Raw genomic sequence first — 26,175 nt, forward strand, 5'->3', positions numbered from 1 at the left:
AACAGTGAGGGGCACCTGGGTGGCTCAGTTCGTTAAGAGTCTGACTCTTGATTTCATTTGGCTCGGGGCATGGTCTCATGGTTCGTGAGTTCGAACCCCGTGTGGGGTTCTGTGCTGTCAGCACAGGGACACCTTGGGGTTTTCCCTCCCTCTCTCTCTGCCCTCCCCACCTTCAAAGTAAATAAACATTAAAAGACAAAACAAAACAAAAAACCCTAATACAGTGAGCCAAGCTGATCAGGAAAAAGAACAATTAGTTTCAGTGGGATCCCCAAACCAGAGCTCCAGGCCCATATATTTATTTATGCCTCATTTAAATATTAATTTATGCTTCACTTAAAAAGGGAATTGGGTAAAAAAAAAAAAAAAAAAAAAAAAAAGGGAATTGGGTTTGGGGGGCGAGTGCCTGGGTGGCTCAGTTGGTTAAGTGCCAACTTCGGCTCAGATCATGATCTCCTCATTCACAGGTTCAAGTCCCAGGTCCAGCTCTGTGCTGACAGGTCAGAGCCTGGAGCCTGCTTCAGATTCTGTTTCCCTCTCTCTCTGCCCCTGCCCCATTACCACTGTCTCTCTCAAAAATGAATAAACATTTAAAAAAATTTTTTTAAAAAGGGAATCGGTGGGGCTCAATGGGTTAAGCCTCTGATGTCAGCTCAGGTCGTGATCTCACACTTCATGGGTTTGAACCCTGTATCGGTCTCTGTGCTGACAGCTTGGAGCCTGTTTCGGATTCTGTGTCTCCCTCTCTCTCTCTCTCTCTCTCTCTCTCTCTGCCCCTCCCCTACTTGTGCTCTCTCTCTCAAAAATAAATAAACATTAGATAGATAGATAGATAGATAGATAGATAAGGGAACTGGGGCAGATTAAGGCTACAAGTGGTTCTTTAAAGGCTCACGTCTAGTTCTTTAATTTTTTTTGTAATGTTTATTTATTTTTGAGAGAGAGCCCAAGCAGGGTAGGGACAGAGAGAGCCAGAGAATGCAAAGCAGGCTCTGCGCTATTAGCTCACAAACCCCAATGTGGGGCTCAAACCCAGGAACTAGGAGATCATGACCTGTGCCGAATTCAGATGTTCAACTGAGCCACCCAGGCATACCTAAAGGCTCACATGTAGCTCTTTAACAGAGATAAGAGAAAAACATTTACAATTACAAAATGTGAAAAGGCTATGCTGAAACACATGTTGAATAATCTGAACACAATCACACGGTAGATACCATCCTAAGAAAACAAAAGAACAGAAAGTATACTCAAAGCTGTGCGTTAAGAGTACCTGGGTGGTTCAGTCAGTTAAGCAACCAACTTCGGCTCAGGTCATGATCTCGCAGTTGGTGGGATCAAACCCTGTGTTGGGCTCACTGCTGTCAGCACAGAGCCCACTTCAGATTCTCTGTCTCCCTCTCTCTCTGCATCTCCCTCACTTGTGCTCTCTCTCACAAAAATAAATAAAGCATTAAAATAAAATTTAAAAGCTACACATTAAAAACTGGAGCACAAAAATTGTCACAGCCCTCTCTGCTTCAAGCCAGAACAGTGCTCACCACCAATTTCCTTAAGTGATACTTCAAGGTATCTTTTTTAAATAAAGAGACATAGAGAATAGCTGTACAGTTTTATAATTTTATAACATAATAGTCAAACATATTATACTCTATTCTTAGATCACTTTAAGTATTCTTGTTGCAACATATTCATGGTTACCCTGGGCATTACAATTGCCATCTTAAAGTTCTAACAAACTAGCTCAAACTTAGCTTCAATAATACGCAAAAGTCTGCTTTACACAGTTCTGTCTCTCCCCTTTGTTGTTGCCAAAAACTGCATCTTTATATATTGTGATTTCCTGCCTCATTTTTTGTCACTGAGTCGCATTCTGGGTAGCACCTTTTAAATATCTGCCCCAGGTGATCTTTATGTATAAGACCACTGAGAACCCTGCAGTAGAGATGAGGGTACAAAGGAACAGTAGTTGTGGGATGTGGGAAGAAAGTAGGGTCTGCAATGACAGCAAGTAGGAAAAAGATCTTGCAAAGCTATAATATGGCAAAAACAAGGTTAAATTAGACTAGTAGTATTATTCTGTAACAGATCATCTGGCAATATGCTTAAACATTTAGAAGTATGTATACATCATATATATATATATATCTCCAATCAGATATCCAACCAGATAGACATCGGCATATTATAAAAATTATAAAATATGCTATTTAGACATTGGAAATCCCTAGGAGCAAATTCTTTATCATTTTTCTGCCTCCACCCAATTCATATGAACATCATACGGTCACTGGTTCCAGTTCTCCTGTGCTCCTTAGAAAGCACAGAAGGCAAGGCAGTGGGAAGGACATGTTCTCCCTTCTGGAGATGTATCATTCTGAGGGAGTATGTAGAGGTCCCCCTCAAGCTCTGCTGAGCCCTGACCTCTGTGGGAAATCACTGCTCTAATGCAATCTTTTCATCTTATAAATGAGAAAACTGGAACTCAGAGGAAAATACTTGCCCAAGATTAGTGTGATAGCCTGAATTAAAATGTATTTCCTGAAGTACCTGACTGACTCAGTCAGTACAGCAAGTAATCCCTGATCTGGGGGTTGTGAGTTCAAGCCCCATGTTGGGTGTGGAGATTACTTAAAAATAAAATCTTTTACATACGTACATACATACATACAATGTATTTCCTGGGGCACCTGGCTGGCTCAGTCAGTAGAGCATGAGACTTCTGATCTTGGGGTAGTGGGTTCAAGCCTCACTAAGGTAGAGATTATTTTTAAAAAAATTTTTTTAAATACCTATTTTCTGACTTCATTCCACTCTACCATATCTCTACTAGAATAACAGGAGGATCCTGAGTTTCCTAATGTTTTTGGAACAAGTCCAATCGTTCTTTTCAAAAGCACAGATGCCTACAATGCAATTTCCTCCAACCTGTCACTAATGATTTTTATATTAATAGCAAAAAAGAAAAAACAGTATCTTGGCTGCTGGCCACAGAAATTCCAGAACAAATAGTGGGCATAAGAGGCAGCAACTGTATTTTTAAGTCCAAGAGTGGAGGGTGAGCTTGCTCTTCCTCATCATAATTTTTTTTTTAATTTTTTTAAATGTTTATTTTCCAGACAGAGAGAGAGAGACAGAGCACGAGTGGGGGAGGAGCAGAAACAGAGAGGGAGACACGGAATCTGAAATAGACTCCAGGGTCTGAGCTGTCAGCACAGAGCTCGAACTCAGGAACGATGAGATCATGACCAGAGCCGAAGTCAGATGCTTCACTGACTGAGCCACCCAGGCGACCCATCACCATAAATTTCTATTTACTATGTTAATTCACTAAGGTTAGATTACTGTTAACTATACAATCCTTTTAGGAAAAGACCTATATTAATTACTCAAAGCACGTGGCAATATTAACTCCATGTAACTCTAACAGTTGCTAAATAATGTCACTTCATACTATGATAGAAGGTAAATATACTTTTTAGCAAAAACAATACAGACAGAAGTGGGGGTGGGGGGAATAGTGTCTAGTTTAATCACACCAAGGGTACATCCAAAATAAAAAATAACACTCTGAAACATTACTTATAACTCCAGAGCATTTTAATTCTAAAGAGTTTTAATATGTAAAAAGTCCCCATGGTTTCCAAATGCCCATCAAAAAGGAAATGAATAATTAGTCCCATCAAAACTGGGGGAAAATTTTTTTAAAGGAGGTGGAGGGATGCAGGTTGACATCCATTCTCTTTCAAAAAGACAAACACTGCTTCCTCAAATAACCGCTCAGAATGTCAATGGAGAGGAATTAGCAGGGAAAGTAAGTGTCCATATTTGCGTTGTATATTGTATTGGGCAATTAAATGCCAACTTAGCTATTTAAGAATGACTTGCTAAAACGTTGAAAAAATGAAAGACTTCATCCTTGTCATAGACTGCCACTTCAGTGGAACATTCGGTGCACATGACGGGGTGATAGATTTCTTCCACTTCTGCCTCTACCTGCTCTGGAGCATCTTCACGATTAGACTTCATCTTCTTATGGCCTCGCCTTTTCTTCCTGTTCTCTGGGGTTTTGTATCTTAGAACCTCCTCTTTGTTGACAGAACAATTCATCACAAACATTGCTCTATACTGAGTTTTGTATGATTCATGCCTAAGAGGAAAAACAAATGGAGAATTGCGATTTATGTCCCATTTTAATAGGTTATCTATTTAGATAAAAAAAAAAGTTTTTAACTCAAGTATAGTTGATACAGTGTCTATTAGTTTCAGATGTACTACACAGTGATTCAACAGGTTTACACCCTGTGTATGCCCACCATGAGTGTAGCTACCATGTCACCATACAATGCTATTACAGTATCATTTTTATTCCCTATGCTGTACCTTTTTATCCCCATGACTTACTCACTCCGTACCTGGAAGCCTGTATCTCCCACTCCCCTTCACTCATTTTGGCCATCCCCCACCACCCTCTCCTCTGGCAACCATCAGTTTGTTCTCTGTAATTATGGGTCAGTTTCTGCTTTTTGTCTGTTAATTCATTTATTGTTTTTTAGATTTTACATATAGGTGAAATCATACAGTATCTGTCTTTCTTTGACTTATTTCTCTTAGCATAATACCCTTTAGGTCCATCCATGTTGTTACAAATGGCAAGATCTCATTCTTTTTATGGCTGAATATTCCACTGTGTATATTACCATATTGTCTTTATCTATCAATCAAGGGACACTTGGGTTGTTTCGTATCTTGGCTATTATAAATAATACTACAATACACATAAGAGTACATGTACCTTTTCAAATTAGTTTTCATTTTCTTTGGATAAAAACCAAGAAGCGGAATTACTGGATCATAAGTTATTGCTATTTTTAATTTTTTGAGGAATCTCTATACTGTTCTCCACAGCAACTGCACCACATTCCCACCAACAGTGCACAAGAGTTCTTTTTCTCCACATCCTCACAAACACTTGTTATATCTTGTCTTTTTGATTCTAGCCATTCTGACAAGTGTATGAGTACCTCATTGTGGTTCTGATTTGCATTTCCATGATGATTAATGATGTCGAGCATTTTTTCATGTGTCTGTTTGACATCTATAGGTCTACTTTGGAAAAATGTCTATTCAGATACTCTGCCCATTTTTTTAATTGGATTATTGGTTTTTCTGATGTTAAGTTGTATCAGTTCTTTATATATTTTGGATATTAATCCCTTATCAAATGGATCATTTGCAAATATCCTCTCCCATTCGGTGGGTTTATTTTGTTGATGGATTCCTTCACTGCACAAAAGATTTTTATTTTGGTGTAGTCCCAATAGTTTACTCTTGCTTTTATCTTCCTTGCCTTAGAAGACCATCTAGAAAAATGTTGTTATAGCCGATGTCACACTACTGCCTATGTTTTCTTCTAGCCGTTTTATGCTTTCAGGTCTCACATTTAGGTCTTTCAACCATTCTGAGTTGATTTTTGTGTATGATATAAGAAAGTGGTTCAGTTTCATTCTCGCATGTAGCTATCCAGTTTTCCTAGCACCATTTATTGAAGAGACTATCTTTTCCCCCAGTGTATATTCTTGCATCTCCAATTAGGTAAAATTTGAGAAGACCAAAAACTTACTGAAATACAACCAAAATACAAACAGAACAAAATGAGAAATTTAAAGAAATGTTAAGGGTTATTTTAAGAATAGGAAAAAACTGGGGCGCCTGGGTGGCTCAGTCAGTTAAGCATCTAACTCTTGATTTCAGCTCGGGTCATGACCTCACAGTTCGTGGGAGTAAGCCCCACATCGGACTCTGCACTGAAAGCAGGGAACCTGCTTGGGATTCTCTCTCTCCCCCTCTCTTTGCCCCTCCCTCACTCATACTCTCTCTCTTCCTGAAAATAAACATAAAAAAAAAAAAAAAAAGAGTAGGAAAAAAATGTGTCAATAGATAATAAAGAATGAATATATCCTCTTTTCTATTGCTTTAAAAGTAACTTTTATCTCCAAAAATAATTTCATTTGCTCTTCAAACTTAGAAAGACAAGAAAAGTTATTGGAAACTTGAGAGCTAATGTTTTGACTGTCTTTTCACATTGTGGCCTGAGACTGCCCTCCTCTCATGACAACTGATGCCATTCTTGTCACCATTTTAGTAAAAGCTACAGTTTTTTGTTTTGTTTTTTTTTTAATTTTTTTTTCAACGTTTATTTATTTTTGGGACAGAGAGAGACAGAGCATGAACGGGGGAGGGGCAGAGAGAGAGGGAGACACAGAATCGGAAACAGGCTCCAGGCTCTGAGCCATCAGCCCAGAGCCTGACGCGGGGCTCGAACTCACGGACCGCGAGATCGTGACCTGGCTGAAGTCGGACGCTTAATCGACTGCGCCACCCAGGCGCCCCTAAAAGCTACAGTTTTAAAAGCTTAAAGAGCTTCTAGGGGCGCCTGGGTGGCTCAGTCAGTTAAGCGTCCAACTTCAGCTCAAGGCACGATCCTGAGGTTCATGGGTTTGAGCCCCATGTTGGGCTCTGTGCTGACAGCTCAGATGCTATGTCTCCCTCTCTCTCTGTTCCTCCCCTGCTCATTCTCTTCCCCCTCTCAAAAATAGATAATAAACATTTAAAAAATGAGAAATAAAAATAAAGAATTTGACAAAATTCAACACCAATTCATGGTAAAAATACCCAATAAACTAAAAATAGAAGGAACTTCAATACAATAAAGGTCATATATGAAAATTCCACAGCTAACATCATATTCAAAAATGAAAATTTTTCCTCTAAGATCAAGAACAAGACTAAAAATATCTGCTTTCACCATTTCTATCCAACATAGTACTTGAAGTTCTAATCAGAGCAATTAGCTAAGAAAAAGAAATAAAAGGCATCCACGCCGGAAACAAATAATTCACAGATGACATGATCTTGTATGTAGAAAATTCTGAGCATTACACAAAAAAACTATTAGAGCTAATAAACTACTTCAGCAAAATTTCAGGGTACAAAATCAACACACAAAAATCTGTTCACTTCTATACATGAGCGATTAACAATCCGGAAAGGTAAACAGAATAGAGGTTACCACAGGCTGGGGCAGGAAGGGGTAGAGAATGGGGAATTTTGTCTAATGGGTACAAGGTTTCTGTTTGCAATGACAAAAAAGTTTCTAAAATGGACTGTGGTGATAGCTGCACAATATTGTGAATGTAGTTCATGTCACTGAATTGTACACTTAAAATGGTTAAAATGGGGTACAAGAGTACCCACTCTCACCAGTCCTAGTCGACATAGTACTACAAGTCCTAGCCAGAGCAATCAGGCAAAAAAAAATGAAATAAAAGGTATCCAAATAGGGAAGAAATAAAACTGTTTGTAGATAATATAATCTTATACGCATAAAATGTTAAAGACTCCACCAAAAAAAATATTAAAATATTGTTGAAATAAATATAAAATTCAATGAAGTTTCAGGACACAAAACCAATTACAGGGGCGCCAGGGTGGCTAAGAGTCTGAATCTTGATTCTGGCTCAGGTCATGATCTCATGGGTTCAGGAGATAGAGCCCTGCATCGGGCTTTGCACTGACAACACAACACCTGCTTGGGATTCTGTCTCCCTCTCTCTCTGCCCCTCCCCCACAGCTGCTCTCAAAACTTTAAAAAAAAATTTTTTTAAAGGGGGGGCCCAGGTGGCTCAGTCAGTTAAGCATCCCCCTTCAGCTCAGGTCAAGATATCACAGTCTGTGAGTTCAAGCCCCATGTCAGGCTCTGTGCTGACAGCTCAGAGCCTGGAGTCTGCTTTGGATTCTGTCTCCCTCAGTCTCTGCCCATCCCCCGCTCATGCTCTCTCTCAAAAATAAATAAACGTTAAAAAAAAGATTAAAAATAAAAATTACAAAAATCTGCTCTCTATACATTAACAGTAAACTATCTGAAAAAGAAATTAAGAAAATAATCCCATTCATGATGGCATCCAAAATAATAAAACACTTGGGAATAAATTTAACCAAGGAGGTGAGAGATTTATACACAGAAAACTGTTAAGACATTCATGAAAGGAAACGAAGAAAATACACGTAAATGGAAAGATAACCCATGTGCACGCATCAAAAGAATCACTATTGTTGGGGCGCCTGGGTGGCTCAGTGGTTTAAGTGTCAGACTTCAGCTCAGGTCATGATCTCACAGTTCATGAGTCTGAGCCCCACATCAGGCTCTCTGCTGTCAGTGCAAGAGAACTTGCTTTGGACTCTCTGTCCCCCACCCCACTCTCTGCCCCTCCCCTGCTTCCCCAGTGGTGTTCTCTCTTTCTCTCTCTCTCAAAAATAAATAAACATTTAAAAAAAAATTTTTTTAATTTTTTAAAGAATTACTGGGTCACCTGGGTGGCTCAGTAATTTGAGCATCTGACTTTGGCTCAGGTCATGATCTCGCAGTCCATGAGTGCAAGTCCCATGTTGGGCTCTGTGCTGTCAGCTCTGAGCTTGGAGCCTGCTTCAGATTCTATGTCTCCCTCTCTCTCTGCCCCTCCCCCACTCGCATTCTGTCTCTCCCTGTCTCTCAAAAATAAAGAAATGTTAAAAAAAAAAAAAAAATTACTATTGTTAAAATGTCCATACTACCCAAAGCCTTCTAGAGTCAATAGAAATAGAAAAAAATCTTATATAGAAAAAAACCTCAAATTTGTGTGGAATCACAAAAAACCCCAAATAGCCAAAGCAACCTTGAGAAAGAACAACAAAGCTGTAAGTATCACACTTCCTCATTTTAAACTGTACTACAAAGCTTTGATCATCAGGGGTGTCTGGGTGGCTCAGTCAGTTAAGCGGTTAAGCCTCTGACTTCAGCTCAGGTCATGATCTCACAATTCATGAGTTCAAGCCGTGCGTCGGGTTCTGTGCTGACAGCTCGGAGCCTGGAGCCTGCTTTGGATTCTGTGTCTCCCTCTCTCTCCTCTGCCCACACTCTCTGTATACATTTAAATGAATAAACATTTAAAAAATTTTAAAAAAACAAAAACAACAAAGCTATGATAATCAAAACAATATGGGACTAGCATAAAAACAGACTCACAGACTCACAGAACAGAGAACCCAGAAGTAAACTCATGCATACACGGTCAACTAATATTTGACAAGGGAGCCAAAAATATTCAATGCTGGGAAGATAATATCTTCAATGAATGGTTTTGGAAAAATTGGACAGTCATTTGCAAAATAATGAAACTGGACCCCTGTCTTACTCCACTCACAAAAATTAATTCGAAATAGATTAAAGACTTAAATTTAAGACATGAAGTTGTAAAACTACTCGAACATAGGGAAAAAGCTCAACATGGGTCTTAGCAATAACTTTTTGGATAAGCACAAGCAACAAAAGCAAAAATAAACAAGTTGGGGGAGCTTAGGTGGCTCAATCAGTTAAGCATCCAACTTTTAATTTCTTTTTTTTTTTTTTTTTTTTTAAATTTTTTTTCAATGTTTATTTATTTTTGGGACAGAGAGAGACAGAGCATGAACGGGGGAGGGGCAGAGAGAGAGGGAGACACAGAATCGGAAACAGGCTCCAGGCTCCGAGCCGTCCTCCCAGAGCCCGACGCGGGGCTCGAACTCACGGACCGCGAGATCGTGACCTGGCTGAAGTCGGACGCTTAACCGACTGCGCCACCCAGGCGCCCCCAACTTTTAATTTCAACTCAGGTCACAATCTCATGGTTGTGAAATGGAGCCACACATCAGGCTCTGTGCTGGAGGTGGAGCCTGCTTGGGATTGTCTGTCCCCCTCTCTCTGCCCTTCCCCCACTCACAGTATCGAAATAAATAAACCTTTTTTTTTTTTAAGTTAAAAAAATTAAATAATGTAAGTGGGACTACATCAAACTAAAAAGCTTCAGCACAGCAAAGAAACAATCAACAAAAGGAAAAGGCAATCTATGGAATGGGAGAAAATATTTGTAAATCATGTATCTGATAAGGGGTTAACAGATTAATATTCAAGGAACTCCTACAACTCATTAGCAGAAAATAAACAATCCAATTAGAAAATGGGCAAAGGACCTGAATATTTTTCCAAAAAAAGATATACAAATGGCCAATAGGTACATGAAAAGGTGTTCAACATCCTTAATCATCAGGGAAATGCAAATCAAAACTACAGAGAGATGTCACTTTATACCTGTTAGAATGGCTATTATCAAAAAGACAAAGGATAACAAAAGTGAAACCTTGTGCACTATTGGTGGGAATTTAAATTGGTACAGCCACTATGAAAACAATATGGAGACTCTTCAAAATACTAAAAATATAACTACCGTATGATCCAGCAATCCCACTTCTGGGTATATATCTAAAGGAAATGACATCACTATCTCAAAGAGGTATATGTACCCCTACCTCAGCCAGGTGATAAAGGTCAACATTACCAGTCATAAATCTGTTGATTTTTGGTTGATAGTCTGTGCCCTTGATATAATGTAATGAAAACAACACTTTAGCTCTATGGTCTTCTCTCCAAAACCTACTGCAACAGAATTCTTAACAGCCAAAACATGAAACAAACTAAGTGTCCATGCATAGGTGAATGGATAAAGAAAACATGGTGTATAGATACAATGGAGGAAGAGGAGGAGGAGGAGGAGGAGGAGGAGGAGGAGGATCCTGCCATTTGTGAAAACATGAGGGCATTATACTAAATAAGTCAGACAGAGATAGAAAAATACTGAATGATTTCACTTATATGTGGAATCCAAAAACAAAAAAACAAAAAACAAAAAACAAAAAACCTGAACTCCTAAACACAGAGTGTAGATTTGTGGTTGGTGGGGGAAGCGTGGATGGGTGAAGACAGACAAATGGTACAAACTTCCAGTTATAAGATGGAGAAGGTCTGGGGATATAATATTGTTTAAATAGTTACCAACATTGTACTACATCCTTGAAAGTTGCTAAGAGAGATCTTAAAAGTTCTCAATATATACACACACAAAAGGTATTAAATTTTTAAATGATCTAGTTGACAATAAACTAAATATACAAATGATGGACTCTTTAATAAAAAAATTTTGATGGTTAAAATAGGACATCTTATATGTACTTTATCACAATTTTTTTAAAAAGAGTGTATTTGAGGGGCGCCTGGGTGGCTCAGTAGGTTGAGCATCCGCCTTTGGCTCAGGTCATGATCTCACAGTTTGTCAGTTGGAGCCCTGCATCGGGCTCACTGCTCTCAGTGCACAGCCCGCATTGGATCCTCTGTCCCCCTCTCTGTCTGCTCCTCCCCCACTCGTTCTTGTTCTCTCTCTAAAATAAATAAAACATTTTTAAAAATGTGTATTTGAGAGATTATGTCATTCCACAACATACATGCAGTTTCACTGAATCTGTGTCAGTAATGGTTAAGTGTTTTATTAAAAAACTACTTATAATAGAACTACATATAACCAAAAGTATTTGCATAAAGGTTAGTCATATAGCAGCAAGGATATAAGAGGAGAGAACTTTATTAGAATTCCTAAGTATATACCTCAAAAGTCTATTTCTGATTTAAACAAAAGATCACCAAGTTGTTTTCATTGTGTGCATGTATATGTACGTGTGTGTGTGTGTTGTTACCCTTTATCCATTACCTTTGGCAATCAAGGCATAGTGTGGTCATACAGGCAGGGCAGTTCAGGACAGCATCACTATTTGGAACAGGCTGTTGTTGTTGATGTGGCCTCTGTATTCCAAAACCATGGTAGCTAGAACAGAAAAAGAAAGGGGGGCAAGAGGTGCACATTAAAGCCAGATCTTGATTTCTTTTTCTTTTTTATTTTAAGGAGGCCCCACTCCCTCCTTTTAAGGGGCTCAAACTCACAATTCCAAGATTAAGAGTCACATGCTCTATGGATTGAGCCAGCCGGACACCCCCAGTGGCATGATTTCTAATGCCACTCTCCAATAAAAGAAACTAGTACTCCTATGAAAAATAACTGATTCTAGGAATGAGGCATACAAGATGAACCTGGAGCATCCTGTAGTACCAGAAAGTAAGGAAGTGCTCAAAAACAACGAGGTAGGTATGTCAAGGGGGCACAGAAGCCAACTGAAAAGAGTTCCCAGTGGACAAAGCTGAAACAATGAGAATAACAAAATAATGTAGTATTGGATTATAACCTGAAGTATAAGTAAATACCCATGAGTCCATACTGTAATATAAATGACTGAACAAAGGAAGGAAGGAAGGAAGGAAGGAAGGAAGGAAGGAAGGAAGGAAGGAAGGAAGGAACAAATCTCCCATAAAGAAGAATAATTAATGAAGATACTCTCCCCTTAAGGAAGTGGAGCATAACTCCCCACTCCACAAGTTTGGGCTGCACATAGTGACTTCCTTCCAAAGAGTACAATATGGAAAGGAGGGGCAGAGGGTAACTTTACAGTTGAGAAACCTGACAAACACTTCCATACCATGGCAATCAAGGTCAATATTAGGTCACTATTAACAACTGATCACAAAATGATGAAAATTGCACTTCATCTCTGTGGTCTTCCTCCCCCAAATTCATTATCCCAGTCTAATCATGAGAAAAACATCAAACAAATTCCAATAGAATGGCCTCCTACAATGTATCTGTCCAGTATTCCTGAAAAATGTTAAGGTCATCAAAACCAAGAAAAAGTCTGAAAACTGTCAGAGCCAAGAAGAGCCTAAAGAGACATGACAATTAAAAATAACATGGCACGCTCGTTTTGGCAGCACATATACTAAAAAAGTAACATGGCATCCTGGATGGGCTCTTGGAACAGAAAATGGACAGAAGGTAAAAACTAAGGAAATGTGAATAAACTATGGACCTTAGTTTATAATAATGTATAAATACCAGTTCATTAATTGTGACAAATGTACCATATTAATGTAACATGTTAACAGGTGAAACTGTGTGTGTGTGTTGTTGTGGGAAGGTATATGGGAACTATGTATTATTGGCTCAATTTTTCTGTAAATCTAAAACTCTTCTAAAAGCATAAAGTCTATTAATTTGAAAAACCTAGTAAAGCTACATTTAAAAAACAAGCATGTAAGCTCTAAGTGCCTAAGGATTTTGGTCTGTTTTGTTCCTTGATGTATTTCAAGAATACAGAACAGTGTCTAGTACATAATAAGTGTCCAATAAATATTCGCTGACTGCAAAATTACAGCATGAATCTACCTATGAAAGTAAAGTATGAAAATATATATTCTTAAAAGGGACTTATGGGGGTGCCTGGATGGCGCAGTCGGTTAAGCGTCCGACTTCAGCCAGGTCACGATCTCGCGGTCCGTGAGTTCGAGCCCCGCGTCGGGCTCTGGGCTGATGGCTCAGAGCCTGGAGCCTGTTTCCGATTCTGTGTCTCCCTCTCTCTCTGCCCCTCCCCCGTTCATGCTCTGTCTCTCTGTCCCAAAAATAAATAAACGTTGAAAAAAAAAAAATTTTTTTTAAAAAAGGGACTTATGGTAAACTCCTAAAACCTCAACAACAGAAAATAAATCATGTGGCATTACTTTCTAAATCCTTTAAATGTCTCTGGGGAAAAATACTGAAAACATGTAGTACATACTTTAAAACTGTTGTTAAATACCTCCAATGCTTAACAGATTTCAAAACCCAAACCCAAGAAAGTAACTTATTCATTCAATAGCTACTTAATGAGAGCCCATTTTACAAAGTGCAAGATGCCTGGGATAAAGCAGTGAACAGACAGGCATGATCACTGCCCTTGTGATACTTAAAAAGTAGTGAGTTCATTATTTTAAGTTGGTTTCTGTGGTCTCAAAAGGCAACTACTGCTTGATGCAGGAATGTGAGTAAGTCAATAAAATGTTATTTCTTCTCAAGATTATATAACAAAAGGGGTGCCTGGCTGGGTCATGAGTTCAAGCCCGACACTGGGAGTAGAGTTTACTTTAAAAAAATTGTTTTTTAAAGATTATATAATAAAGATACATTCCATCTTACCTCACTGACAAATTCTGTTACCAGAATCAAGAGCTACACTATAATTTCCTTAACTATCTCAATACTCATAGCACTTAAAATGTTTATTTTACACTGGGGATATTCATGGGGCGGGGACGCTTGGGGGGCTCAGTCAGTTGAACATCTGACTTTGGCTCAGGTCATGATCTCACAGTTCATGAGTTCGAGCCCCACATCAGGCTTTGCATTGACAATGCAGAGCCTGCTTCAGATGATCTTTCAAAAATAAATAAACATTAAAATACACACACACACACACACACAAATATATTCATTAGGGGTGCCAAGATGGCTCAGTTGGTTAAGCATCCAACTTCAGCTCAGGTCATGATCTCACAATTTTTGAGCTTGAGCCCCACATCAGGCTCTCTGCTGTCAGCCACAGAGCCCGCTTCGGATCCTCTGAGCCCTGCCCTCTGCTGCTCCCCCATGTGCACCCACACACTCTCTCTCTCAAAAATAAATCATCTGAATGAAATTTGCTGGTAATTTTCAAAGTAAACAATTCAGCAGTTTTTTCTCAAAAATTTTAATGTATGTCCATATGAACATATACACATACAGTGAAAATGTGAATGTTGTAAATATCACCTTTTAATCGTTTTTCTCTGAAGATTCTAAATATTAAAATTAAGTTCTTACCCTCTTCTCTGTGCATCAACCCAGGCCTGATCTCTGTTATCTTTCTCAGGATCATACAGTAATTCATCATTTGTTGGAATCCTGTGTCGTTTCTTCTTTTTCTTCTTGCTCACCTGTGCTAATTTTGAAAATGTTAAGGATATGGCTAGGTATGTCTAAATTACACACCTTTTTAAGACAGAATGTAGAATTCCCACCTACCTTTTTTTCTACTTATATTTTCCTAAAAAAAAAATTTTTAACTATTCCTCCAAATAAAGTTCTTATCCAATTAACAAAGCATCAGGACACCTGGGTAGCTCAGTCACTTAAGCATCCGGCTCTTGATTTCAGCTGAGGTCATGGTCTTACTATTCGTGGGTTCAAGCACAGGATCAGACTGGGATTCTATCCCTCCATCCCCCTCTGCACCTCCCCTGTGTGAACGTCAAAATAAATAAATAAACTTAAAAAAAAACCAAGGGATTAAAATGAAGCTGACAGAAGAGGCAAAAATTGTTTCTTCACTAAAAACTGTTATCTCAAAAACCGAATTCAAATAATGAGGATTCAGAGTCTCAGAAAGGTCAAAGGGAGCCAAGATTAGAAAATTTTGATGTATAAAGTCTCAACAAGTTCCTATCTATAAAATGGTAGTGAAATCAAAATAAAACATTTCAAAAATGAATGAAAAAACACTATGATAATCCACATACACTAGACTTTTAAAATGTACTTAGGTCAATACTTAGGTAATAATATAAACATAAAATTGTTTCTTCACCATATAAATGTGTTGTCTGTGTATTCCAGTGTAACTACTGATATAATTAAATTAGTTGTAGTTCTTATTATGTTTACCTTTGCTCAGATTTTATACAAAATCAATTCTAAAGAACAGAGGCTGATTAAAAAAAAGCAAGAAGTCAGCAAAAATTCTTCAAAATATAAAGTATTTATAAGTTTCTAAATTTCCTATAAAAATATAGAAACTATTTGCAGGTGTGAAACCAAATATTGCTGCATTAAGGAACCTTAAGGAAGAGTGTGGCCAAGAGCCCTGAGTCGGGACACCCCGTCCTTCTCCCTGGGCACACCCATGCAGTACCCTTGCCGGTCCCAAGGCCTCATACGTGCATTCCCATCTGTTTTTATTCATCACTCCTGCTTTTGTTTTCACATCAATGGCCTACCATTTCTTAGAAGACAAAACTCAGAAGGAAATCCTAATATCCAATAATTGTTAGGTAAATGTTTTTTCCATGAAATATAACTGTTAAACCTGGTAAACATGCTACTTACCTGTTTTGTCTTCATCCTCAGAATCAGAATCAAAATATATATCATCGTAGTACTTTGTCAGAGCTGTTCCAACTTTTCCAGTTCCTGAAGAAGACCCTAGTTATGTAAGGGAAGTTCAAAGACTAAACCATACATAACTGACAAGAAAAAAAACTCAGTATATTCTTCCATCACCTCAAAGCAGTATCAACTCATTCCCAATCTCATTTGGATGGAAAAATACTTTCACATCAATGACTTACTGAATGTTTGTGCCCTGTGCAATTACAGAGAACTGTAATTGTTAATTACAGAAATGGATTAAGTGTTCCTAATCACGAGAAAATTATTCTCTCACCCTTCCCACAAATCTAATTCAATAAAACAGCCTATTTCCAGATTGCCACCATACAGCTCTCTACCTTTCAGCCATGCAGTACACTGTGAAGAACAGGGAATAAACATCTTGTTGAAAGGGACTTCAGGGGAAAGAGGATAAGAGCCCTAAAGAGCGGCAGAGGGAATGACACAAGAACACATTCCTTCTCTCCTCACTTGTGCCTAGTGCCATGACTCATACTGTATTCATGTCATATGCTTGTGTCCCTAATTCTTCCTCTTAATTAACATCTGCTTTTGCTTTGATTATTATTATATATGCTTTCAGTTCCCAACAGTTAATACATAGCATATATTATGGAAACCAAAGCTAAGGCACAAATCAGTTTTTGGATCAAGTACATTTTACATAAAGACAAAGTACCAAATGAAGTATGTTTCACTACTTACTAAAATGACACAATTTGTGGTGACATATTCAATGTGCCCCTATCAATGCTATATAACTCTAAAAATACCTCTCTAAGCTTGTGTGTCTTTTTCTTTTTTTCTTTTTTATCCTGGGGTAAAAATAAAGGAGGGAGTTCTGAGTGGCTCAGTTAGTTGAGCATCTGACTCTTGATTTCGGCTCAGATCTTATTTATTTTGAGAGAGAGAGAGAGAGAGAGAGAGAGAGAGAAGGAGAGAGTGAGTGAGCGCACGCGTAGGAGTGGGGCAGAGAAAGAGAGGGAAAAAGGAGAATCACAAGCAGGCTCCAAGCTGTCAGCGCAGAGCCCAACTTGGGGCTTGATGTCATGAACCATGAGATCATGACCTGAACCAAAATCAAATCGGAACACTCAACCGACTGCGCCACCCAGGCATTCCACAAGTAAACTCTAAAAAAAAAATTACAAAAGGAAATCATGTAAGTAAACAATACTAAACAGTGTCATTTCAACGACACAGGAAAATTCTTCACTAGTCATCAAAGAAACTATGCTCAGGTTGCCAAATACATTTATTCATTCACTCAGTAAATATTTAATGAGCACATACTCAAAGTGCTGGGATGCAACAGGGCACAAATGAGGTTCCTGCCTTGTAAAGCTTAGAAAAATATCTATATGAGGGGCACATGGGTAGCTCGGTCAGTTGGGTGGCTGACTTCAACTCAGGTCACAATCTCATGGTTTTTGAGTTCAAGCCCTGCATCAGGCTCTGGGCTGACAGCTCAGAACCTAGAGTCTGCTTCGGATTCTGTGTGTCGCTCTCTCTCTCTGCCCCTCCCTGACTCACACTCTGTCTCTCAATACTGAATAAACGTTAAAAAATATGTATATATATCTATATGAAAATCTAAAAGTTTACCTGTTTCCAGAGAGGATAACTTGTCCTCCATTGTTTTTATGGTGGAATTTAATTCAGCTTCCATTTCTTTTTCAAATTCATCTTCACTAGATGATTCACTTTCTCCAGTAAGACATTCTCTGATGAGTTTTCGTTTTTGGTCAGGAGTTCCATGTAAAAGCACATCCACTTCATCTTCAGAACTAGTATACGTTTAAATCATAAGGCACATGAATACTAAAAAATTAAAATAACTTATAACTCCCATCATCTCCTTGCCCAACAGTTTTAAGTTTTACAAGGTTGCCTTTATCTATTATATTACATTCAGCTATTCTCATTTAAAGATAAACCCTTTCTGCATATTTCTAAATATATTTTTAATGTCCGCATAACATTTCATCTTACAGATGCTGTACATTTATTTCTAACTCTTTGCTATTATGCTACAATGACTATCTCTGTAGAGTATATGTAATTTTCTGTTGATTTCCTTAGGATAAATGTCTAGAATTAGACATACAAGCATCTTTCTGACTTCTTGAATTATCACACTGTTATTTCCTAAAGTTTTGTATCAATTCATACTTCCATCAGCAATGAAAATTTTACTGTTTTTTAAAGATTTTTAAAACTCTAAGTACTTAAATAAAACTTAGTATATATAACCAATATATAGCTAATATAACCACACAAAATGTTAACAGATAATAATTACATATTACAGTTTAAAAGGCACAATGCTACAGAGAACTATTAAGAGAAAGTTATATTACAAATGCTCCTGAGCAATTATTACCAATATACTTGGCCTTTTGCACCTGTCCCCATTACCAACAGTATGACAGTGGGGCACCTGGGTGGTTCAGTCATTAAGCAGCCAACTCTTGATTTCAGCTCAGATCATGATCTCACAATTTGTGAGTTTGAGCCCTGCATCCAGCTCTGCACTCACCGTGCAGAGTCTGCTTTAGATTCTCTTTCTCCCTCTCTCTGCCCCTCCCCTGCTCTTTCTCTCTCTCAAAATAAATAAGCTTAAAAAATTTTTTTAAATAAATAACAGTATGACAGAATTAAACCAGATATCAAAAAGAATGAAATGTTATCAAAATGAGTGAAATGCCTAAGATGTTTTTAATATAATCAACAATTCATAAATAATGTTCAATTATTTGTGGTATGATGAATAGTTGCAGACTACCCCTGGTTTTTGTTTCTCTATTTTCTTCTTCTACAACAATGCTTTTGAGCCTCCAGCAGAAGGTAAATCAGAAAACTGCAATTCACACCAATCAAGTTTGCTAGTGATAGAGGCCTTAGCCAGATTCTACTCTCAAGAGAATTCCCCATCTAACAACATTCCTCATCCTGACCAGCATGCTCCCTTTCTCCAGTACCACTATATTCATTTGGGTTCTCTTAACTCTGCCTGTCCCACCATATCCTAAGGATCTCCAGGCCTCCAAACTCTTCCATTTCAGTACACTCTTAATCCTGTTGCCAGAAAGGTATTCCTAAAGAACTCTCATCATACCACTAGCCAATTCCCAAAGAAATCATCCATGGCCAAACTTCTGAGCACAGCATTCAAAAAAGCCTTTCCCATTTGGTTTCAACTTATCTTTTCAACGTTACCTCTCACCCACCAGTGGTCTCCAACGGGGAGCACTCTGTTCTCCAGAGAACATATGGCATAGCTAGAGACATTTTTGATTGCCACAACTTGGGGCAGGGGGTGGAGGAGGGGCTACTGGCTTCTAGTGGCTAGAGGTCAGGGATGCTGCTAAACATCCTATAATGCACAGAATAACCCCTCAACATAGAATTATCTGATCCAAGATGTCAATTCTACTGACACTGAGAAACTCTGATTTTCCCTATATTCAAGTGTTTCCAAAGGGCAAAATGTAGATTATCTTAAGGAGTACCAAGACAGACCACTTTGAAGCCATTGCTGGTGGGAATGTAAAATGATAAAGCTTCTATGGAAAACAGCTTGACAGTTTCTTATAAAACTAAACATGCAACACCATACAATCCAGCAATCACACTCCTGGGCATTTATCCCAGAAAACTGAAAACTAACATTCACACAAAAACCTCTACATGAGTGTTTACAGATACTTTATTCACAAGAGTCAAAACTAGAAACAATTAGACATCCTTCAATAAGGGAATGGTTAAGGGGTGCCTGGGTGGTTCAGTCAGTTGAGCAACTGACTCTTAATTTCAGCTCAGGTCATGATCCCAGGATCATGGGATAGAAGCCTGTGTCAGGCTCTGTGCCGAGCATGGAGTCTGCTTAAGATTCTCTCTCTCTCTCTCTCTCTCTCTCTCTCTCTCTCTCCCTCCCTCCCTCCCTCCCCCTCTGCCCCCTGCCCCACTCACACTATCTAAAATTAAAAAATATTTTTAAAAATTTTTAAATACGGGAATAGTTAAAACAAATGTGAAATAGTACTCAGCAATAAAAAAGGAATGACTTCATGACACCTGCAATAATGTGGATGAACCTCCAGGTATTATGCTGAATGAAAACAACCAATCTCAAAAGGTTACATACTGCATGATTCCGTTTACATAATATTCTTGAAAAGGACAAAATTATAGAAGTGGAAAATAGATTGGTAGTTACCAGCAATTAAGTAGTGCATGGGAGAGAGGGGACAGGAAGTGAGCAATGAGGGATCCTTGTGGTAATGGAAACGTTCCTATATCTTGACCCCATTAATGTCGATATCCCAGGTGTGATATTACAGCAAAGTTTTATCAAATATGTTAACATTGAGGGAAACTGGGTGGAGAAGACACAGAACCCCTCTGTATTATTTTTTGTTTAACTTTTCTTATAGCATAATTTACTGTCACAAGTACATGCATTTAAATATACAATTAGGGTGCCTGGGTGTCTCAGTTAAGCATCCAACTTGGTTTCAGCACAGGTCATGATCTCATGGTTGGTGAGATCAAACCCCAGTTCGGGCCCTGCACTGGCATCTCGGAGCCTGCTTGGGTTCTGTTCTCTCTGCCTCCCTGCCACTCTCCCCCTCTCTCTCATTCTCTCTCATATTTTTAAAAAGAAATTTAACTCAAAAAAATCTAATGTTTGTTTATTTGAGAAAGAGAGAAAGCAGGGAAGGGGCAGAGAATGAGAGAATTCCAAGCAGGCTCCATGCTGTCACTGGCAGAGCCCAACTCAGGGCTTGATCTCACCAACCATGAGATCATGACCTGAGCCGAAATTAAGAGCCGGAGGTTCAGCCAAGTAAGCCACCCACGCACCCCGACCTAAGGAAAAGTATTAAATAAATAGTAACACGGGGAAATATAGAGACAGTAACGGCTAAATAACTCAAGTCCAGGAAACCCTGCTATATTCCAATCAAACTGAATTATTAATTGAGGCCTACTAATTCATATACCTCCTTTCACAGACCAGACCCATTAACTGCCACTCTTTCTCTCAGGAAACCTTGCAATCCATCCTTACTCCCCACAAGAGAAATCTTCACAGCAGTCTAATCTCCCAAGCCTTCAACCCCTCCCAGGATAACACGAGGAAACATTATAATTGAAGAAACGTCAGTTCCACAAAAAGCTTAGTTGAACAGAAGGTTTTAGATTTATTAATAGAATCTGCTGCCAGCTTTAAAAAGTGGATAAATTTTCCTGGAACTCTCTTGCCAACATAACTGCAAGCTTCCCCCAGGTAGGATTAATCCCTCCTTACTGGAAATTCCCACAGAATTTGATTTGTGACTATCTCAGGCCACTGTTTTCTACAATACTCTTCTGAGATACATACTTCTTTTCAAGATATTTATCTTCCGAGATACGTGTCTGATTTCCCCTACTATAGTGCAAGCCTGCAGAAAACCGTAGCCCAGAGAAAGACAGACAGGCGTTCAAAAAGGCAGGCTGAATAGTCCCTTATTTCTGTTTATGGCAGTTTCGTCTTCAAGATTGTCAGTTCACAGTAAGTCCCATAAGCCTCACAATATACTTAAGATATAGTTATTATATTGCCTTTTTCTGTTTATTTATTTTGGAGACAGCGAGCGGGGGTGGGGGGGAAGAGGGTCCTTAATCAGGCTGCACGCCCAGCGCTGTGCCCAACATAGGGAGATCTCACGACTCTAGAGATTATGACCTGAGGGGAAATCAAGAGCCCCAGGCTTAACTGACTGGGCCAACCGGGAGCCCCTATTATAGTTCCTTTTTATAGATGAGCAAAAGGAGGATAACTTGCCTTCAGTCACAGTTAGCAAGCTGCAGAGGCAGGATTCGATTCCAAGGTTTTTGAAGACTTACTCCAGAATATCTCTGTTCCCCGCGCGAGTGTCGCCAGCCCCCCCCCCCCACCTCACCAGAACCCCCCTCGGCGTCGCACAGGCAACAGCGAGACGCAAAAGGCGCCCAACTGCTGGTCCGAGGGTCCCCAAAGGCCTGGTAGGCGCAGCGAATACAGAAGGCTAAAGCCTGGCCTCGGTCCGAAGCCTCGGGGGCCGGGACGGGACAGGGACCCACCTGCTCAAAGCTGGCTCCTCGTCGCTAGGCTCTTCAACTGCGTAGGGGTCATAGTCATCCTGGAGCCGGTTCATGGTGGCCTGTACCCTCTGGCACCAGCGGCAAGCGGCCGCTCGGTATTTGTTTACTCCACAGGCCGCTCCGCTAGAGTCTGGAACCCACTTCCGCCCGCACTTCCGTGCCCTCCCTGCGCGCCTGCGCAGATCATCCTAGCAAGAGGGCGGGGAGAAAGGATCAGCCCTAGCATCCACCACAGCGGTGCGCTGCTTTCGCGTACCTGAAAAGAGTTACCTTATTACTGAAAATAGTAATTAGCACTGTCATAAGTAGCAGCCTCTGAGACGAGCACTCTATGTACAGTGTCTCACATCGTGACATAAAGGAGCAGAAATCTAGACGCTGAGGAACAGGCAGCACATAACAAAAGCTCTTTAGGATCCTCAGTAATTTCTGAGAGTGCAAAGGAGTCCTTAGACCAAAAAGTTTGAGAACTCTGATATAAAGACAATTCAGTTGATACCTGGAAAAAAGAACCTCCGTTTTGGAGGACTGTTACAGGCTGTAACAGAGGGGAGGAAATAAAAGTCTCTGGCTTGGTAACTTCTATTTTGTGTCATTCTTTTGGGAGGATTAAGAGTTATTTTTAGGGGGCGCCTGGGTGGCTCAGTCGGTTAAGCGTCCGACTTCAGCTCAGGTCACGATCTCGAGGTCCGTGAGGTCGGGCTCTGGGCTGATGGCCCAGAGCCTGGAGCCTGCTTCCGATTCTGTGTCTCCCTCTCTCTCTGCTCCTCCCCCGTTCATGCTCTGTCTCTCTCTGTCTCAAAAATAAATAAACTTAAAAAAAAATTTTTTTAAGTTATTTTTATATTTCATTTTATTATATCTTTGGTACTTGCAGATTTCTTCCAATGAAGCAGTTATTTATAGTTGCCTGGTCAGTAATTAAGAACTATAAAGCTTAAGTGTGGGAAGCTTGAATTCTTTCCTAGATTCGTTACTGATTTGCTCTAGAGCCTTGGAAAAGTCACATAATTAATGGGTCTTATGCTGGTTCCCTTGTTTATAAAATGGCATTAAGGACAAAATAACTCCTACTTTTACTCCTATGTTAACAGAAACTTTCTCTCAGTCCATCCTCTCCCTGTCCCTCCATCAGGAGTTGCACTTAACTCCCTCTACACACCCAAAGTCACATAGCACACCCTGTGGGGCTCCACCATTATGCTGTCTGCCTTCCTATGGGAACCCCATACTCCACCAGCTGGGCTGGGCCCCTTCTAGGAAGAAAAACTTGGTAATTATGAAATGGTTTGTACTAGTGTTAGTTATAAGGAATACCCTTAAGTTTAGATTCGACTATTTAAAATGAAATCCTATTAGGGGCGCCGGCTGGCTCAGTCTGTGGAGCATGTGACTCTTAATCTCGGGGTCAGGATTTCAAGCCCCCTGTTGGGCCTGTGAGGGTTAAATTGTAGTGTAGGGCTAACCTGTAGCTTGAGAGATAACAGCTTTTGTGTTAACACTGAAGGTTAAGAGATAACAGCCTTGCTTTACTCTTGTAAATTACGCTTCATACTCTTGTAAATTAGGCTTCAACAATTAAGGACACCAAAGTTCAAAGAAAAGAGCATCAGAGCAGGGTCGAGGAGATCCACTGGTTGCAACTTAATGGCAGAAAGTCTAAAATAATCACCCCATCCGGGAACTGTTTCGAACTCATCTGGGAACTATTTCTTTGTTCTGTTCCCAGGTGATGATAAAACGATGTGATCGGCTATAAAAACTCTGTACCCCGGCTGTTCAAGGCCGCACTCTGATCAAAAGTGTTGGTCCTGATCGGTCGATCTTGCCTCTCATTGCAATAAACTTTGTTGTGACTGTCACTGGTGCCCATAGCATTCTGTTTCAGGAGTCGTGTGGATGCAACAGGGCCTAGTGCTTACTTAAAAAAATAAAAATTGGGGCACCTGGGTGGCTCAGGTGGTTAAGCATCCGACTTTGGCTCAGGTCATGATCTCGAGGTTTGTGAGTTCAAGTCCCACGTTGGCCTCTGTGCAGACAGCTTGGAGCCTGCCTCAGATTCTGTGTGTGTGTGACTCTCTCTCCGCCCCTCCTCCACTCTCTCTGTCTCCTCTCAAAAATAAAATTTAAGGGGCGCCTGGGTGGCGCAGTCGGTTAAGCGTCCGACTTCAGCCAGGTCACGAGCTCGCGGTCCGTGAGTTCGAGCCCCGCGTCAGGCTCTGGGCTGATGGCTCAGAGCCTGGAGCCTGTTTCCGATTCTGTGTCTCCCTCTCTCTCTGCCCCTCCCCCGTTCATGCTCTGTCTCTCTCTGTCCCAAAAATAAATAAACATTGAAAAAAAATTTAAAAAAAATAAATAAATAAAATAAAATTTAAAACTGTTTAATAAATAAAAACTCTATATATAAACTTCTGATACAGTAGACTCTAGAACTTTTTTTTTTATGATTTTGGTATATTCATTCTGGTAAAATGCCTACAAAACATAAAGTAAAACCCCCAAATAACAGTTTATGTAGCTAAAGGATGCCTAATTTGGTCTATATAAGTCTCTTAAGGGTGAGCGAGATATAAAACCAGGATATGCTTTATATTAAGGCAACTCAAATTTCCTTTTGTTTTCTTTTTTAATGTTTATTTATTTATTTTTGAGAGTCGGGGATAGTGGCAGAGAGAGAGGGTGACAGAGAATCCCAGCAGGCCCCACACTGTCAGCACAGAGACACACACTGGGCTCGAACCCACCAACCACAAGATCATGACCTCACCTGAAATAAAGAATCAGTCACTCAACCAACTGAGCCACCCAGGGAACCCAAATTTCCTTTTGGAAGTCTATGTATGTACAAGACTAAAACTCTTACTATCCAAAACATGTTTAACAGAAACATCTGAAAAAACACTGAAAACTTAGCGGCTCAGATATTCCAAATTTAGTGTTGATTTGTGCATCAGTATACATTATACAGAAAATTCCCATATGATCAGTGGTGATTTGAACACCAGCTTTTCATTCCTTATCAAATTATAAATAGGCCTTGGGGCACCTGGCTGACTTTGTCTATAGAACATGCAACTCTTGATTTCAGGGTCATGAGTTCAAGCCCCACATTGGGTGTAGAGATTACTTAAAAAATAAAATCTTTATGGGGTGCCTGGGTGGCTCAGTCGGTTAACGTATGACTTCAGCTCAGGTCATGAACTCAAGGTTTGTGAGTTCAAGCCCCAAGTGCAGCTCTGAGCTCACAGCTCAGAGCCTGTTTCAGATTCTGTGTCTCCCACTTTCTTTTCCTCCCCCACACAAACTCACTCTCTCTCTCTCTCTCACTCACAAATAAATTAAGATTATTAAGATTTTTTTAAAATTTTCAATAAAATAAAATAAAATACAATCTTTAGAGGTATCTGGGTGGCTCAGTTGGGTAAAAGTCCACTCTTGGCTTTAGCCCAAGTCAGAATCTCACCATTCATGAGTTCAAGCCCCACATGATCCTGCGGAGCCTCCTTGGGATTCTCTGTTCCCCCTCTCTCTCTGCCCCACCCCCTCTCACTCTCTGTCTCTCTAAAAATAAATAAATAAGGTTAATTTTTTTTTAATTTTTAAACATTTATTTATTTTTTGAGAGACAGAGAGACATAGAGCACAAGTAGGGGAGGAGCAAAGAGAGAGAGAGAAACAGAATCCAAAGCAGGCTCCAGGCTCTGAGCTGCCAGCACAGACCCCGACGCGGGGCTCAAACTCACAGACCGCGAGATCATGACCTGAGCCAAATTCGGCCACTCAACCAACTGAGCCACCCAGGCTCCCCACCCCCTTTTTTTGAAATTTTTGTTTATTTTTGAGAGCGAGAGACAGCAGAGCACGACTGGTGGAGGAGCAGAGAGAGAGAGAGAGAGACACAGAATCCAAAGCAGGCTCCAGGCTCTGAGCAGTCAGCACAGACCCGACGCAGGGCTCGAACTCAGGAACCATGAGATCATGCCCTGAGCCCAAGTCAGAAGCTTAACCAACTGACCCACCCAGGACCCCTAAAAATATATTTTTAAATAAATACATAAAAGCTTTACAAAAC

The 26,175-nt window shown here is 39.8% G+C and overlaps 1 protein-coding gene across 2 annotated transcripts; it reads right to left on the reverse strand.

Annotated features, from left to right (window-relative positions):
* Positions 1-1,606: 1,606 nt before the first annotated feature.
* LOC122468985 (E2F associated phosphoprotein) lies at positions 1,607-22,269 on the reverse strand. 2 transcript variants are annotated; one of them, XM_043555967.1, is made up of 6 exons: positions 22,083-22,269; positions 17,577-17,758; positions 15,909-16,004; positions 14,628-14,745; positions 11,616-11,729; positions 1,607-4,150 (listed from the first exon to the last, which is right to left on the reverse strand). In XM_043555967.1, the coding sequence occupies exons 1-6, from the start codon at positions 22,154-22,156 to the stop codon at positions 3,874-3,876; spliced, it is 861 nt and encodes a 286-aa protein (XP_043411902.1). In that variant the 5' UTR covers positions 22,157-22,269; the 3' UTR covers positions 1,607-3,873. The 2 variants fall into 2 exon arrangements, with proteins under 2 accessions (XP_043411902.1, XP_043411903.1); XM_043555968.1 differs by lacking the exons at positions 1,607-4,150; positions 14,628-14,745 and having other exon boundaries at positions 11,659-11,729; positions 22,083-22,268.
* Between the last annotated feature and the right edge of the window lie 3,906 nt (positions 22,270-26,175).

Source organism: Prionailurus bengalensis, chromosome B3, assembly GCF_016509475.1.
Source record: "Prionailurus bengalensis isolate Pbe53 chromosome B3, Fcat_Pben_1.1_paternal_pri, whole genome shotgun sequence".
NCBI classification, from domain to species: Eukaryota; Metazoa; Chordata; class Mammalia; order Carnivora; family Felidae; genus Prionailurus; species Prionailurus bengalensis.

Coding starts and splice junctions, on each gene's coding strand:
- LOC122468985 (XM_043555967.1), bottom strand. CDS start 22,156: ATGAACCGGCTCCAGGATGACTATGACCCCTACGCAGTTGAAGAGCCT. Junction 17,759..22,082: donor GAGGAGCCAGCTTTGAGCAG/GTGGGTCCCTGT, acceptor AACGTATACTAG/TTCTGAAGATGAAGTGGATG. Junction 14,746..15,908: donor TGAGGATGAAGACAAAACAG/GTAAGTAGCATG, acceptor TTTCAAAATTAG/CACAGGTGAGCAAGAAGAAA.